Source organism: Amblyomma americanum, chromosome 1, assembly GCF_052857255.1.
Source record: "Amblyomma americanum isolate KBUSLIRL-KWMA chromosome 1, ASM5285725v1, whole genome shotgun sequence".
Classification (NCBI taxonomy): Eukaryota; Metazoa; Arthropoda; class Arachnida; order Ixodida; family Ixodidae; genus Amblyomma; species Amblyomma americanum.
Window position 1 is genome coordinate 186,094,390 of NC_135497.1, and position 18,493 is coordinate 186,112,882.

The window sequence follows — 18,493 nt, forward strand, 5'->3', positions numbered from 1 at the left end:
TTACAAATGCTGGTAAGGAATTGTCTGTTTTGCTTCTGGGGCCTGATGTTTAATTCACAGGAAGTTATTTTAAACACCTGTTTTGATGCACAGCACGGGGAAGGCGCAAATGCAACCATTTTTCGCTTAATTTTGTACACTAGGTATGCGGATATCCATGGCTATTGAGGAAGGCTCCAATTTTGTTCCTCTTACGTTATGTTAAGGTCTGTTTACACAATGAACCCCATATCGTAGACGCCGCAGTGCCTTTGGCGGTCGTCTGCTGATACCAAGGTCGCCAGTTCGATTTCTGCCATGGCGGCCATATTTCGATGGAGGCGTAATACAAAAATACCCGTGTGCGGCAGCGACAAGTGGCGCATGTTAAAGATCCCCATTTGGGCTAAATTATTCTGCAGCCCTCCACTACGGTGTTCCTCACACCCCATGTGTCGGTTCGAGACGTTAAAGTCGACAATTACAAAAAATAAAATCTGGAGACCAGTTTTTGTGTCGCGAAACAGGCTTCGCGTGGCGTTCTACTTTCTGTTCGTAATGATCGCGCCTGGCCCGTATCTGGCCTGGCCCCGGTTGATGATGATGATAATGATGATGATTTTGTCCTCTGGTTGAATGGTACGTACCCACGGTGGGGGATTGGACAGGTTACATTGGCCCCGGTTATCTGCGCACCAGGGGTTCCAGCAGAAATTCCGATATCCTTTCTTCTGACGGCGGACCCCGGATCCTTGGCTGCCATGTTGGTGAACGTCGCACAGTGAAATGTGATGCGCATGTCTAATCCTGTTATCAGCACCTGTGATGCTGGAGGTCAGAGCAAGCGGCTGTAAGTGGATTAGGCATACGCACGGCCTGTCGCCGTGCTACGTTCACCAACATCAGACAATTGTCCGCGGGCAGTGTGCATACCTAACGCACCGAAAGCAGAACGCAACCCGGACCAAGGAACGGCAAGAGGCCCGTATTGTGAATCCACATTTACTAAAGAATTCCATGATCCATCAAAAGTATTGATCATTATACCTAGTAAAATCACTGCCCGGATGAACAATTTCTGCGCAAATTGTCTGTGTTAATAGCTTGCTGTTCACCAGGAATATATTGGCACATAGCCACCCAATCTGAACCTGGCAACGTTTGGCAGAAGGTTAGGTGGGTGGATGAGATTAAGAGGTTTGCAGGCATAAGGTGGGTGCAGCTGGCAAAGGACAGGAATAACTGGAGAGCCATGGGAGAAGCCTTTGACCTGCAGTGAGCGTAGTCGGGCTGAAGACAGCGATGATGATAATGACCCACCCAAACCCCCAACCCAACCTCCCATACCCACACCCAACCCCTTCCTCCCAATGGGAAGCCACTGTTTCGAGAGCACAAACCAGGATGACCAGCGCAGACTGATCGACCAGGCAAGCCCGATTGGAACAGATAATGAGGCCCTGGACTCCGGTCTCTAACCTCTTGTGGCTACAGTCAGGCTGCTGCTGCTGCTAATGATGATGAAATAAAGTTTTCCAATTGGTCGGTAACATTCAAACTTTAGAACCGACCGCACGCGCACAAATCGAAAGGTTAGAAAAGTGAAAAAATTATGCTGCAGAATGCACGTTAGTTCTTTCGAGCAAAACCAATTCCAAGCACAGAGAAAAGAAAGTAGAAGAGGCCGAGTTTGCCCCTGCAGCCAGTTGAGAGAACCCCGTTGTGCCGGAAGCTTTGCGATACGAAAAATAGTTCGCGTTGTACGGCGCATATCGTTTACACGGCATCCTGTACGTGAACTGAAGGTCTTATATATAAGCTCTGAAACGCATTTACTATGGCAGGAACAGGCTGCGGCACTACTTTATGCGCTATTGAGTCGACACGCGTACACATAGGAACAGAGTTGAGGAAGAAGTGAGCGTTGATGCGGCGCAAGGCTACAAATGCGTGGACCCTTGACCCGGGCAGGCAGTCGGCATCTTGACAGCTGAGTCTCGGAGTGGCATCGAACATGCGCGAGATAGTCCACATCCAGACAGGCCAGTGTGGCAACCAGATTGGGGCGAAGGTAAGCCACCTCTACCACCTCGTGGGTTATTTCACGGCTCAGGGGATCGCGGTTGCCATTCGCTCCCAGTGCCGGTCGCGGCGCGTTTTACGTTGGTGATTACGTTGCGTCCTAAACGCCACGTACTAGAATCTCGTTTCAGGATACGGGCGAAAGCAATTGCCTGTGAAGCAGTCGCGGCTTTTACCAGACGTACCGCTTTCGTTCTAAGTTGTGGCCTCTTTGCGTTGGACAACGTTGAGCCCTAGCTAATGCTCATCGAATCTCCTGTTCTTGACAACTCCTTTCGCTCTGACCTTTTAATTACTGCTCGCGCTTTGAGAGCGTTGAGATATTTTTGTTGTTTTATGGCATATAGCTCAGACTTTATTCCCGGTTGTAAAAAAATTCGAGACAATCGGTCTTGGCGGAGAGGTGACATGGAACAGTTTTATGGCAAATGACTGCCGCAAAGCGATCGGCGAAAATTCTTCGCCGGAATTTTTTTTCGCACGACCTAGTTTTCGCGTTTGATGCAATTCAAAGGCCTCAAGTGATCTTAGGCCCTGCCGGGTTTCCGCCATCAGCAAGACACATGGCAGGTGAGAATCGATGGCAGTTGACGAGTTGACTACAAAATCCAGTTGACAAGTGTAACTGTAGCAGTTATGTTGCTTTCGCTGTGAATTACATCCTCTAACTATGCTTTGACTGCCGCCACCGCGCGATGTGACGCCACTCTCATTACTGAATTCTTTTCCCGTCTGCAGTTTTGGGAGGTGATTTCCGATGAGCATGGCATCGATCCAAGCGGGGCGTACCATGGCGATTCGGACCTCCAGTTGGAGCGCATCAATGTCTACTACAATGAGGCCTCCGGTACGCGTCTGGCTGTATTCCGGTTGATAATTTCACTTTGAAGCTTCCCCGTCGAGTTGATCTTGCTTTGCGGCTGTTTCGCACTGCTAATCATTACGGAAATTTGCCGGGCCGTTTGGCACATGACTTCAACAGAAGCAGCACGCGAAACACAAAACCGAACGCTGTGTGTATGGTTGTCTCTTATTCTCGGTCCTGCCTTAATAGCGCTGTTTGTGCTGTTAAGCTTATATCTGGCCTGTCAATGGAGCTTCTTCAACGGCAGGCCTTTGCTCTTCAAGCTTTAAATTCTACAACCGATCGCGCAAATCTAGTTAGGTCAAAGTGCAACGTCTAGTGACCTCTTCTCCTTGCGGCATGTTATGTTAGGCCATAGCAGCTTTTCAGGTTGCATTGCCACAAGTACCGCAGGGATTAGCTTGAAGGTTCTTGACCAAAGCATTTTTTTCATAGGCAATGAATGTTCACAACGCGAATGAGTTTTTAATAATAATAATAATAATAATAATAATAATAATTGGTATTGGGGGAAGGAAATGGCGCAGTGTCGGTCTCATATATCGGCGGACACTTGAACCGCGCCGCAAGGGAAGGCATAAAGGTGGGAGTGAAAGAAGAAAGGAAGAGAGAGGTGCCGTAGTGGAGTGCTCCAGAATAATTTCGACCACCTGGGGATCTTTAACGTGCTCTGACATCGCAAAGCACACGGGCGCCTTAGCGTTTTTCCTCCATAAAAACGCAGCCGCCGCGGTCGGGTTCGAACCCGGGTTCTGAATTCCCTCGTCAGGTTTGACGAGGACATAGTCCGTCTCCCCTCTACTACGTTTCCTTTTGCTACAGTGAGTTTGTAAGGAGTTTTTAATTCTATGTTGGCTAATACCGCCGCTGTGCTTCATTTGGAAGGGGCTCGCTCATGACATCCATGATTTGGCGGACGCATTTCTATGGAGGCGAGATCATAAAGAGCCGTGTGTTCTGCGATCTTATTGCGCGTAAAGTAACCCGAGGTGGTACAAATTTATCCAGAGGCCGGCACTACTGCGTTGATGACAACCCATGTACAGTATTCGGAATGTTAATCCCATATAGGACACCGTAAGTTTAGTAATACGAAACAGATTCGAAACCGGAGTCGCAACAGGACGTTAATGTAGTGACATCATTTTGATCCATCTCAATTTATCTATCATTTCACCTTCTGTTTTTCTGCTGTAAGATATTTAAATATTTTATTATTAAATATAACTGGATCTGCTGTTTAAAGGCCGGGAGGTGGCGCAAGAACCTAGTAGTGCCGCTTTTATTTGCTATGACACCTACAGTTGGCGCGCTCCATTTTCATTTCTTTAACTGGCTTTGTTGTGACGCAGGTACTTGAACTAACTGCACGGTATCTTTGTTGCCGCTAAGTGATATTTGTTTTTTGTTTGAGGAGGTAAATACGTGCCTCGGGCCATCCTGGTTGACTTGGAGCCGGGAACCATGGACGCCGTCCGCTCGGGACCGTTTGGACCACTCTTCCGGCCGGATAACTTTGTGTTCGGTAAGGGGCTTCTCGGCTTAAAACCTACTACATAAACACATCCACAAGAGCGCACAGTATAGACTAAACTTTAAAGCGTACAACTGGCTTAATTTGTACCCACATCCCTGTACGCACAGCGAATCCTCGCTCAGTATAATCCAGTCCGAGTAACAGTCAGTTTAATACAGCCACGCAATCAAGTACTTCGAGTTTGATCTATGGACATTCTCATCAGTTCCTTGCGAAACCTAGGCCGCCAAGATTGAGACGCAAGCTTGGTGGTTCATCAAGAATGTAGTGCGCCGTGAAAAGAGCATATTACGAGAGAAGAAACACATGGGCCATTTCGAAAATAAAATGAATTGGAATCGATGATATACAAGGCAAAAGCTGTCGGCGTTCAATGTGTTCATTAACGTGGACACCATTCTAGACGCTTAAGGTAGTGCGTAAACTGGCTCCCCGGGTCAGTGGACGTTTCACTCGCCCTTCGAGGTACGTGACGATGGTGAAGACATGTGGGCTGCATACATTAATATTAATTGGTTTTTGGGGAAAGGAAATGGCGCAGTATCTGTCTAATATATCGTTGGACACCTGAACCGCGCTGTAAGGGAAGGGATAAGGGTGGGAGTTAAGAAAGGAAGAAAGAGGTGCCGTAGTGGAGGGCTCCGGAATAATTTCGACCACCTGGGGATCTTTAACGTGCACTGAAATCGCACAGCCTACGGGCGCCTTAGCGTTTTGCCTCAGTAAAAACGCAGCCGCCACGGTCGTGTTCGAACCCGGGAACTCCGGAGCAGTAGCTGAGCGCCCTAACCACTGAGTCATCGCGGCGGGTCTCTGCATACATTAGCACTGATAACTTCGTTGTAGACACGCGGCACTGCAGTAATAGGCCGCAGCGTTCATTGGGTGATCAACCTCTCGCGATCATCAACTGCAACGAGCCACAGAGGCACGGTGAACGTGCTGCATATCAAAAGTGCGGAAGGCAATCAAATGGGGTTTTAAAGTGAAGGCTTTTCTGGCCGCAAACTTGCGATATCGCCGTGGCGGTGCTCCGAGGATGCACATAACGTCAAAACGCGCGGCTCACCGCGCATAATTCTCTCTTTCTCGCTCCCTAGTCACTACTGAGCATGAGCCAATAGTAGCATCGAGCCACAGGTGTCCGCCGCTGCGCAGCGCCACGCCTTTCCTCAAAATCCAACTTTCAATTGTCAGCTTTCTCTTTTTTCTTTCCCTCCCTTCTTTATCGCTTCCATTACGGCGCGGCTCGGGTGTCCACCGAGATATGTGAGACGGTTACTGTGTCATTTCCTTTCCTCAAAAACCAAACAAAACTAGTCAGCCGACGGTGTTCATAGTTCATTGGCGTTGGCAACTTTGAAAAGGCCGTTCATTTTCACGAAAGGAAAGACGTAATAATAAACGTAATAATTGGTTTTTGGGGAAAGGAAATTGCGCAGTATCTGTCCCGTATATCGTTGGACACCTGAACCGAGTCGTAAGGGAAGGGATAAACGAGGGAGTGAAAGAAGAAAGAGGTGCCGTAGTGGAGGGCTCCGGAATAATTTCGACCGCTGGGGGATCTTTCACGTGCACTGACATGGCACAAGACGCGGGCGCCTTAGCGTTTATCCACCATAAAAATGCAGCCGCCGCGGTCGGGTTCGAACCCGGGAACTCCGGATCAGTAGCCGAGCGCCCTAACCGCTGAGCCACCGCGGCGCACAACCGGCTCCGTGTGTCAGCGGAGACCTAAATCTCGCTTCCATGCACGTGGCGCTGGTATCCAACTGCAAAAGACTGCTTTGATTGCGTTCCCCACACTGGATAGGCAGCGCGCCCTCCCTGCCACCCTGGGAGGTGGCACGCAGTTAATGGTTGATCGCGAGATCTTGATCAGTAAACGAACGCAGCGGCCTAGCTATTGCTGCAGTGCCGCATGTCAGCCACAACGCTGTCAGCGCTATTGCATTCAGGCCACATCTCTCTCCCACCACTGCCACGTGCATCAAATCACGAATGAGGCGTCCGCATATCCAGGCAGTCAGTTATGCGCCCTTCCTTTATACAACTCCATCATCGTCTAGAACATTGTCAACGCCAAGAACACTGTGAACGCCGACACCTTTCGCTTTGTATACCCTAGATTAACTGAGCTACTCCACATTAATTTTTTGCAGTTGCATGCCAACGCCACGTTACATGAAAGCGAAAGTGAGGTGTCCAATGACCCAGGGAGCCAGTTGTGCGCCTTTCCTTTCGTAAAAATGAGCGGCTTCGACGTTGTCAACAACACCAATGCACCAAATGAGCGCCGGCGGCTCATTTGTTTTTTGTTTTGAGGAACGGAAATGGAGCAGCAACTGTCTCATATGTCTCGGTGGACACTAGATCGAATGGATAAATACGGGATGGAAACAAGAAAAAAGAAAACTTGAGAATCGAATTTAAGGAAAGGTGTGGCGCTACGTAGCGGCGGAATACCTATGGCTCGGTGCAACTAGTGGCTCATGCGCAGTAGTGACTAGACACGCTTACCCGAAATGGGCCGCTGGCTATAGCCTAGCGTAGCTCTCGCTACAAACAATTCCATCCGCCTTTGACACAACACCACATCACTCAGAAAAACGCATAGGTAGCGCATTACACAAGGAAGGGAGGCGGCCGTCTGCGGGGACAATCCGGCATAAAACAAAATATTGCAGACAGATATAACACAGGATATGAGCACAGCTGGCGGTTCTCCCTCCCCTGTGTTCATGTCATTTGTCACCCGCTTTACGTAGGGACTCGCTTGTGTCCCGTAGATTGTGTTCTGTAGCCGAGTACAATGCGAGCCATGACTTGTTGAATCGTTTGCAGACGTGAACATATATTTTGAACTTCTTTCACCCGTCGCATTATCGGGAACTTCCGCAAGCTGTTAACTCCAACTCTGTTGAGCGTTGTTTATCTCTCTTCTCGCTACCTCCACCATGCAGCATAAGTATTGTTTTTTCCGCCCAGAGCATGGCTTTCTTTCATGCCCAGCTTTCTGTGACATCTACTACTTGTGCCATCTACCGGCAGTGGCGGCGACAGGGAGCGTAACTGAATGGGAAGAGGTACAAAAAAAAATCGTAAAACGTGAACAAAATCACCTACAGAAATGCTTCGGGGATTTGTGTAATATACACTTAGCTGAGGAATGTGCCGAAGTTTCTGTCCTGTGCTATTAATACACGAGCTTCCCAGCGCGTTTGAATATTATGCGATGCTGCCTACGAAGGGGGCCAAAGTTTTGGCATTTTTACAGACTTTGAAACTGTATAGCACCGTAACACGAATAGATATCGAAAATGCTTCCCGGTTTTAGGTACCCAAATATATGGTGTTTAAAATGGTGTGCAACGATCTGGCATAGCTTTGATCAAGAAGCTTCCTGAGGCCTTATAATTGAAACGTGATATTGCCTAAAATATGAAAGATGGCGCCCGGCACCGAGCTACGCTACAGAAATACTGCTGAAGTTGCGTACATTCCGACGCTTATCTTTTTATCGGGTGACTTTTGCCTTGCAGACAAGAACACATGTCAGAGCTCGAACCCAGTGTCTCGACCGGAGCTTTAAATAAAGAAGGTTGTTACGATGACCATGCTTTAACGCAGCTACATAAAATATTCGCGGCTGTTCATATATGCTTGTCATGGAGCAACTTTGCAAATTTTCAGCCCTTTGCTATTATTTAAAAAGTTTATTGGGGCGTGTGATCATGATATATTAGGGTATGAGAGCTAGCTCGCCTGAATTGTAGCTATTCTTGTTACTTTTAAAGAGCGTAGCGGCATTCAAACGGCCGACATCAAAAAGTATTCGCGGATATAAATGTTTACGTTTATTCTTTCAATACTTATTTAAGAAAATTTGATATAGCTTTACTCAGAAACATTCTGAAGCTGTTCAGCTGTTGTCGGCCAGAACACAGAATATGGAGTCTAGAAGCAAATAGCGTCTATATAGAAGTTCAGGTTGTTACTGTCACGTTCACCTGTAATGCTTTCAAATTAGTGACTCTAGCGTTGTCCGAATATGGTGACTCGAGTTTGCACTTAGAGTTCTAGCCTGGGTTCAGAACCTTTTGTTTTGGTCAACTAATTTTAATAAATGTGCTCGTTTCTGTAGAAAATATATTAGTATGAATGTATGAATGAAAAATTTCACGCATGATCACTATTCATACTTTTATTGCTGCAGCTATTGGCGACTTTTTTGCTGTTCTTTCATTCTGACTTCTGTAATATGCATGCATGATGTATTGCCGGGATCCATCCTGTGTAACACAATTGAAAAAGTGAGGCTTCGCTTTTGTGGTACGAAACTTCGCTTTTAAAGATACCGCAAGATACCGCCAACTTTTTTCCATTTTGCAAACAAATTGGTGAATTTAATTGTGTCCACTTCTGGGCTACGAGAAAGCGCTTTTACATGGACGTCATCAAGGAAGCATTTCATAACGGTATATATAAATGGTAAATATTGTGGCTGTCGCAATTTGCAACGCTGCCAGCCGCTACGCTGCCAGTCGCTGCTACGCTGCTTCGTCGGCCGATTGTCATGATATCGCATTTAATTCTCCCGCACCTCCCAGAGTGACATCGCAAGTTGCCGCCATGTGCAAGAGGGTTAAACACGGATTAAAAGGGTTAGTCGCGATGTCATATCAATCGTCTGAAGCGACTGTCTTGACAGCCTCCTTTCAAGAACGTTTGCATCTGTCCTTTGAGGCTGGGCTGTAATCATTTTAAGCAATAAATTTTTCTTTTTCACCAGTATAATAGATGAGTTGCGTTATCGCAAGCAGCATGCTTTTAAGATTCATCTTCTTCAAAATGCTATGAAAACGTCTAAAAAATTGACCGCCAATCGCAAGATCAAAGGATGTCAAGGGGTATAAATTAGAGGGGGAAGAAAAATAAAAAACAACTAAGTGTCCTGCCCACGCCAGTACCAATACTACATTGAGACTGTTAAAAGAATGAAAACTAGAAGTGCCCCCCGTTAGGACGGCCAATGAAAATCAAGAGAACCACCCCCACAAATACATTCGAAGAGAGAGGGAACGGGTGGGGGGGGGGCGGCAAAGTCTTGCACAGGGTGCCGGGTGATGTAAGGCCGGCTCAGGACCCAGCCGCTATGCCCACCTTTCAGCGTACGCGAAATGCAACAACGCTCCGGCTGTTTACCCCCGGGGGGTCGAATTAGTTCGAAGCGCTCCAGTGCGCTGTCCCTCATAGCCTGTAAGGAACTAATTTGTATAATTTCATTGTAGCTTTTCCCAGTTCCCAGGTTACTCTGCCTGCAGCAGCTTTGATTTCTGTGGTCAGGTGAAAAACTAATTATACTGCACTGAACAATACTTTCGCTTACTTTGGAAGCAGCAGCGTTTGGTAAATCAAACCAAATACAATTGTAATAGAGAGGTAGAGCGCAACAAAAATAACCAGACGGTAAAAAGGAATGGATACCAATAAAATAAGTCACGAATTGCATTCTATGTTACAAAGTTAATGAGACTATCAAATAGGCGGGGATGTCATTATAGCAGGCGGGGATGTCATTATAGCACGTAGCGGAAAGCACAATGTCAGCAAATTACCATGAATGAAGGGGAAGCCTTCGCAACGATAACACTCATGGGAAGTGATCTGTTACGTTTACAGTAATATTCGAAGCACTGGAGGTTATATTTCTTTTCTCCTATGCACCTTTGGGGAGTAAATCGAGCAAATGTAATAGGTTATTTTCATGGCGTCGCTGTCAATAAACTTGCACTTGCCACACTATCTGATAGCTGGTGCGGAAGGGGTTATAACTTCCCCGCAAAAAGGCAAGGACAAGGGCTATAGTTCCGACATAAAATATTTTATTATACACTTTTTATACAACATTTGGAAACAAAATGTGTACAGTCAGAATCACATAGCGTCATTACCTTGTGTTCATGTTACATGTACAACCAGAACGATGCACTCCAAACGTAACGAATATGAATATAACTAAACACACTTCACAGCAACATGGCATACAAAAGAAGCAATACTTTGCGAAAAGAATAAAGAACAAGGCAAACTTTTAATCGGTTGCCAAACAAAATGAGTCAGCAAAGAAGGACATACAAATGAACATAAATGATGGCATTGAATGTGCGTAGTATTGCAGTCGTCACTTTTCTCGAGCCTGTTTGTGCGCATTGTTCACTTGATGCCAGTATCATATGATCTACGCCCGATACGACCAATCAGTTTTCTTAAATTCGCTGCAAATTTTTTTCCTGCTGCCCCGCAGAACTCAAAGGCGTGTGTGCATGTTCATTTTCAAAGCACCCCCCCCAAGTATTTTTATAGCTGTACTGATTGCGTTATAAATCGGTTATCCATGGTTTGTTTACAGAAAAGAATTTTCTTACGCAAAAGACAAGCCAAAATATCATTTTATAAGTGACAACTGCAATACTTACAAAACACACATATCACATTTATATTGCACCAAAAATTGCTCAAGGCATATAAGGCAGTTAAACAGTCACATAATACAAATACACTATTTTTAGTACACACCGAACACTCCTTTAGAAGCAGGTTACATAAGGCATCAGGAACAGTACTCTTCATCTTCAAGCAGTGATTCACTTTCTAAACTAGAGGTACAACACAGCACTATAAATATAAGAGGAAACAAGCAAAATTAAAAGGCACATCTCACCACATAACTGTTATCTCCTCCTATGGCTACAATCATTGCTTTTCTCTTTCTTTCCTTACAAGGTTGCGAAGTTTTTCTATTGATTTGACTCCGAAGCTCCGTGCGCAATTCTCCTGCATCCATGTCGTCCACATTTTGTAGACATGCAGTTTCCTTCGCTCACTTTTTCATCTGCACAGCGTAGCCTCTTCGCCCGTGTCTCTTGAATAAGTCCCTCAAACCAATACTCTTGGTCCCGCTTTTTATATGCACGGCTTAGTCTGATATTCTCACTCACTTCAAGCCTTTTCGCCAGCTTGAGAGCGTCAGCGGCTGCATTCCACATGTTAGACTTCCCATGGTGTAGATGCTTTAGCACGTCGTTTTTTTCCTCTAACCCTGCGCCTTGAAATTCGACCAAGGCACTTGAACCTTTCTTGCTTTGCGGAAGCGTGGTGCGCGAGAATATGAATGTACGGCGTAACTCTATCGCCACCATAGGCTTTGCAACCTTGGGCTCCTAATTCTAAGAACGTGTGAAAGAATTCTGAGGTTTCTCTTTCTATGCTGCGACCTTCAACATCATTTTCCAGGAGGTAAAAAATTTTCCGCATAAGCTTCCAAAGGAGCAAAGTTTTTTCCTCTGTCTGAGGGTGCAATTTCCCGGCCAGTTTTTCAGGCAAAGCCTTTAGCAGGCGCTCACAATCGCCCCCCGATACCGACGTGAATGTTTTTCTCTTGTTTCCTTCATTCGTTTCCCAGACGTGAAATTTAATCCCACAGTTATTTATGGCGTCAACGATGTCCTGAACGTGCATGGTCATACAACGTGGGTTGCGGACTTTTTCACGGTAATCTCTGTCTTCTGCTTCTGAAAGCAATCCATCTACAAGGCGGTTAACTATTCTTAACTTCATGTGCAATACATCAGGAATTATTAAATCAGAGTCGAAGTTAAACAATGGCACGTTTTCCATCCCGTTCGCCTCTGCGCAGCAATCAGCTTTCATGTTCTCAAGAGTGCGGATCAAAGGAGGCTCATTAAAGCTCCTGTTACTTGTCAGAACTGAGCACCTTGTCAGTGGGTTTGCTCGACAAAATGGACAAGGATAGTGTGATGCAGCAGACTGCAGACAATGAACAACAAGCAAAAATTTCAAATCTGACCCTAGACAGATGCGAATCGGAATCTCGTGGTCCCCTACAGATATGCTACCCCTTCGTGCGACAACATTAATTTCTTTTATCAAATCCCGAAAAGCATCTCTTATTTCAAAATAACCTTCCGAGATCTCCGCCACTCCGAGAAGGCGATGAAGGTTATGGCTTTGTAGGTGCCGCGTTTTGCAAATGATGACGAATGATAATGTTGTCCAGGTCGTGCGTCTACTCACAACGCAGCCATCACCCTCTATTTTTACAAGGAGTGCCTCGGTGGAGATCTCTGTCTCTGAGTGGCTTTCCTTTATTGCATATTCCAGTACTGGTTTTCTTCTGGATACAGTTTGTGCAAGTATACGCCTTTCACAACCCGCCCCTTCAGGTCAGAGTGGCGCTGGCAACAATTGGGCCAAGGGCCACTACACCGAGGGTGCTGAACTGGTGGACTCGGTGCTCGACGTTGTGCGCAAGGAAGCGGAATCCTGTGACTGTCTGCAGGGATTCCAGCTGACCCACTCCCTGGGCGGTGGTACTGGATCTGGCATGGGCACACTGCTCATCTCGAAGATCCGTGAAGAGTACCCCGATCGCATCATGAACACCTACAGTGTAGTGCCCTCGCCAAAGGTGTGTGACATTATCTGCATGACCCAATTTCAGCATCTTTGAAGCAAATCAATCATGACATTTTGGCCTTGCTTAATAAGGCGTCTTCCTTGAATTTTGATTAGTCGTTATGCACAAAGTTCTCATTCTCTTCCTGCGGCTACCTCTAGGTTTCGGACACTGTCGTCGAGCCCTACAATGCTACTTTGTCAGTGCATCAGCTTGTGGAGAACACCGACGAGACCTACTGCATCGACAACGAAGCACTCTACGACATCTGCTTCCGGACGCTTAAGCTCACGACTCCCACCTACGGAGACCTTAACCACTTGGTTTCTGCAACGATGTCGGGTGTGACCACATGCCTGAGGTAAGTATTTCGCAGCTTCATTCAAGGGGTCACTTGAGCGCCTCATGCATGTTCATAAAGAGCCCAAAGTGGTCGACACCATCCGCCGAATTGTTAGTTCCGATGATAGTGATCGGTTCATTATGGAACAACCACTGCAAAGATTGCGGTCGCCAAGGTCTTTTACAAAATGTTTAGAGTAATACACTACAGCTAATCTAAATGTATAAACTGCATATGGTGGCAATATTTTCAGAAAATACAATGACGAGCAAGAAAGCAAATAAAAGCACCCTCACCGTCCGCACAAAAACTAACAAACACCGCACCTGCTATAGCCAGCCAAGCAGCTGCTCAAGGAAGCTTTGAAAAGCACTTCAAGGAAAGTGAATTTGGCAACGGCAGCCATAACGAGAAGGCGGCTGCCGTCGTGAATAATGGAGCGGCTCCTAATCTACGGCATGCGATTGCACACATTGGGAATAAAATGTCCGTGTTTAACCACTGTACCTCAGAAACTCATGAGGCGAAAAGGTAAATTAAGGCCTCGCGCTGTAAATGATGAAAAACTACTCTGTTCAAAAAGCAAACATCTCAAATCTCTTGGAAATAATTTAGGTGTGTGTCAGTGGAGAATGCTTTTTGAAATGTTTCTCCTTTATAAAGCGCACATTTATCTCGTTCAGCTCCTTAATCCTAGCGTACAGGACCTCCATATAAAGCCTCACGTACAGTGAAATCAGTTATCCCCGTTTTCTCTGCGGGAAAAGGGAATACAAATTCCCACGTTTTGGTATGGAAGTTTTTCTTCGATAAATAGTGGCACTTTCTGAGGAAGTAGGGAGCAGAGTACCACATAAGCCTGCTGAGCAGTCAGTATGGAATACTTGTTGCCATTGTTGGGGGATGGTGTTTTAGGGCCTGGAGAACGATCACATAATTTTAAAGTGCCACGACAACCGGCAGACCGGTGAAGTTAATACCCATCGATGTTCTCCTAATGTAGTAATTTGTATAACATTCGGATTTGGATACGAAGCAGTGACCATGTGAAGAATCCATTTTTATTTTTTGTGACTTTGCCAATGAATCGAAACAGCAACAGAAGAAATCTTGTTATCTTACTGGAGCTGGTTTGTTTCGCCGCCGTTGTAATTTGGCTGAGGCAAATAACAGGCATGCAGTTTCAATGTTCTCTAGAACAGACTGGCAAAGTGTAAACTATGTCACTTCTGAAATTTCCATGAGTTCGTTCTTTCATTGGGCTTCGTTGTCTGCACTGGCGTGAAGAGAACTGAATTTCAAATTTGATGACCCGATATTCAAAAGCTTTGAATGAACAGCGGCAACAATCGCGACATTCTACAAGATGCCTCCACTGACCATTGTAGCTGCTCCATAATCTTACCACAATCTTGTTCTCACTGCTCCCAAACAAGAGCGCCCAACATACCTCTGTAAATTCTCTCTCCCCTTGTGAATTAAGCGGGCTTCTAATCAAGCACCGTCCCATTCCTCACAGATTTCCTGGGCAGCTGAATGCTGATCTTCGCAAGCTGGCCGTTAACATGGTGCCCTTCCCTCGCCTCCACTTCTTCATGACTGGCTTTGCTCCACTCACGTCCCGCGGCTGCCAGCAGTACCGGGCTCTGACTGTGCCGGAGCTGACGCAACAAATGTTCGATGCCAAAAACATGATGGCTGCTTGCGACCCCCGCCACGGTCGTTACCTGACAGTTGCTGCAGTCTTCAGAGGCCGAATGAGCATGCGGGAAGTCGATGACCAGATGCTCAACATCCAGAACAAGCAGTCGAGTCACTTCGTTGAATGGATCCCGGACAACGTAAAGACAGCTGTCTGTGACATACCGCCTCGAGGTCTGAAGATGTCTGCTACTTTCATTGGGAACAGCACAGCCATTCAAGAGCTTTTCAGGCGGATCTCCGAGCAGTTTACAGGTGACCATCGTGTTTGATTTGAAAGTGCTTCTTAAAAGCACATGCTTTCATTGCAGGTACCCATTGCTGTCGTTTTTCTGGAACAGCGCATTTTCGGGGACAGTTCTAGGAGTGTGACCCCACCTGCTTGATATATTATTTTTTTGCAGCTATGTTCCGCCGCAAGGCCTTTCTGCACTGGTACACCGGAGAGGGCATGGACGAGTTTGAGTTCACCGAGGCAGAGTCCAACTTGAACGAACTGGTGTCAGAATACCAACAGTACCAGGAGGCCTCAGATGAGGACGAGGGGGAATTCGAGGAGACCCAGGCAGAGGCCTAGTTTGTGTGCAGTGCTTTTTTTCTTTCGGTTTACAATAAAGTGTTTGTTTGTCGTGGATCCTTTTTTTGAGCCAGGTGCTTGTGCACTTTAGTATGTCGTAGGCCCGGACTGCGTCACAAGGATGGTCACGAAAAGCAGCTAAACCTTACTGTATTGCAATGTGCGCACATCTGTAAATAGCAGTGTGACCGCCGTTTTCGGCATTTTGACGAAACTCTAAAATCTGTTAAAATCTTCTCATCGAACCGCTTTTAGAGCGAACGCAAGGTGATCAAGGAAAACTAGTTTTGATGAGCTATTATTGGTCTCGGATACTTCCTGTCTGATGATGTGGCAAATTCTCTGTGCTGTCGAAACTGATATGACAAGAGCCGGTTTTTAGAACATCGCTACGGAGAATACATTTTGCTTATTCTCAGTGTTACTTGACTGAGGTTATTTGGCATATTATCTAGCCATCTTTTGTCTCATATTTTTACGATTTTTAACAAAAATTTCAGTGACGGGATCTTCGTCAATACTAGGACGATCGAATCACTTTCCTTGAGAGACTCTTCTACTTGAGGCAAGGAAAACACGTTGAGAAGACGCCCACATCACATCAAGTAGCATTTGAGGCTGCTTGACCAATTCATTGTTCAGCGATAGTCTAGCTCCTCGGGGCTGCTGAACCTGTAGCGATCTAACCACAAGGCCCATATCTCGTCCTTCTGTGAGCGGCATAGCCCTAACCCGGGACGCAGCGCAAAAAGGTTCGTCGTCAAAGGCTTTGGCGATTCGCCACTGTGAGGAGCCCTCAACCCTTAATACTCAACGAACATTGTCCGTGTTGAATTCTGCGCTATTGATTCAGAATCCCTTAGCGTGGTGTCCACAGAAACGGAGGGTAGGTGCTTTGGAAACCACGCGAGCTTTCGTGATCTGAAAGCCCTATGGTTGGAGGCGGGAGCGATATTTCCGGCGAGGGCCTGGGGTAAACAGCTCTTTGTTTCTATAGCAGTTTAGCGTCAGCATCACCAGCTCTTAACGCGATAGCGGTAAAGGCCCCGTTCACCCGAAAATCCAGAGCCGATGTTCGTGTTTTCGGTGTCGTGAGTGAAAAATCGCAAGCTCTTGATTGCCCAGGTATTGAATGCCCAGGTATTTTTGGATGCAAAGTACAGAACGACCGTTTGCATATATGGTAATTAACCGACTTCGCTACCGCGTTATACCCTTAGGGCGGAGCTTAAGTGATCCTTCCAAGTTTTGCATGGCAGGTAGGAAAGCGCTTCCTGATGTCCCTGAGGGGCTCAAGTATGTCTCCGTAGTACGTTTGCATTACAGGATAGGTTCCCACTTCGTCGGCTACCGTTTGGTTTTATGACCGCGAGCTGTGGCGTTCGTGATTTGATTCCCGGTGTGTAGAGCCCATTTTAATGTAAGTGGTTCTCAGCTGGTACCCCCATGGCGGAATATTTGGGAAGCCTTCTCGATGGGGCTACCGCTGGTGTAATTACGACTGATTGTCGGCGAGTCGAGGTTACTGTCAAGGATCTGTGCCATCTGTTTCCGTCGGCGACTGCGAGGATTTTCGTGGTCAAATAGCAGCCAGGTCGCGGCAGTGTAACGCGAAATTCGGCGACAACTCGTGCACTACTGGAGTGGAAACCGTTGCATTTTTATCGCCTTACCGTAATATCCGGTATACAGTCCGCACGCAGTGTATAGTCCGCAACGCACAATTTTGGCTGCATATGGAATGTAAAACTTTTATTTCCAACAGTTTGAGAGGCTTTAGGCCCCTCGCCTAAACCACAGCCAGAATGTCCTGGCTTGTGGCGGCGTCTTCGGCCAGTTGTACGACCTTTGTCTGAATCATCAGATCGGTGCTGAATAGGAGAGCCTCCCATTGGTCAAGCGACAGAATTTTTTTCCCTCCAGGGGGGCAAAAGGGCATTTCCAATATATATTTTTGAGATCCGCGTTGTGGTGACATAGCTTCCACACATTTTAATATTGTGACGGATAATAAAGACTACACATACCTGGGTTCTGGAATGTATGAGTCTGGAGACGGCTGAAGAGAAAAAAAATACTACACTTTCCGCACTCGTTACATACACTATCAGAATCAGGCGTGCGAACAGCACATAAAATTATATTTGGCGCAGTTCAAGTATCACAAAACGTGGCAATAGAGTAACCGTCGCGAACTTTGTGCCACATTCAGCGATGCTGAAAAAGAAAAATGCTGTGCAGTGCATGTATACAGATGGTCCGCAAAGCGCAAAATATGAATTTTTTAGCATGTATAACTCGCAGACTTATACCAGAAACAATAGTATATGTTACATAATTTCTGCCCTTCCCCCTAAAAGAGCCGCTTGCTATATACATATATATATATATATATATATCAAATTCTTTCTCAGTATCAGGAAATGCTAGGCATCTCATGGCAAGGAAATATGCTACAGATTAGAAATTGCGACCTACACTGCGCTCATCATCCTCGTCCGTAGCGTTTTCCTCGTTCCATTTACTGACAAGCACAAGGCACTCCGAGCGTATGCAAATTCTAAAGCTTCATTTCGGTAAGCACAACGAATGAATGAGTCCGCTAACATTTATTTACTTACATTTAACCACATAAACGAACAGTTCGATCAGTGTTTAGTTTTTTTAACGGCAAGCTCATGATTCACTTAAAGATGACGAAGACGAGGTTTGCGACGTTCCGCGATGTGTTCATCTCTAAAAACTCAGATTTCCTTTAAATAATATAAGGCACACTTTTTACGCACTTCTTGGCCTTCGCCGGATTTTGAGCTGATCCCTCTTTATGGGAGTGTCATTAACCTTGCGAGACCAACGACAACCAAAGACGGTTGACCACAAATCACCTACTCCTTCAGTGCAGATGTCCGCCGCGGTGACTCAGTGGTTAG

The 18,493-nt window shown here is 46.2% G+C and overlaps 1 protein-coding gene across 1 annotated transcript; it reads left to right on the forward strand.

Moving 5' to 3' along the window:
* The first annotated feature begins 1,937 nt into the window (after window positions 1–1,937).
* On the forward strand, window positions 1,938–15,620 carry LOC144094090 (tubulin beta-4 chain-like). Its single transcript, XM_077627990.1, has 7 exons — window positions 1,938–2,050; window positions 2,800–2,908; window positions 4,341–4,451; window positions 12,710–12,954; window positions 13,104–13,303; window positions 14,805–15,241; window positions 15,391–15,620. The coding sequence occupies exons 1-7, from the start codon at window positions 1,994–1,996 to the stop codon at window positions 15,561–15,563; spliced, it is 1,332 nt and encodes a 443-aa protein (XP_077484116.1). The 5' UTR covers window positions 1,938–1,993; the 3' UTR covers window positions 15,564–15,620.
* The last annotated feature ends 2,873 nt before the right edge of the window (window positions 15,621–18,493 follow it).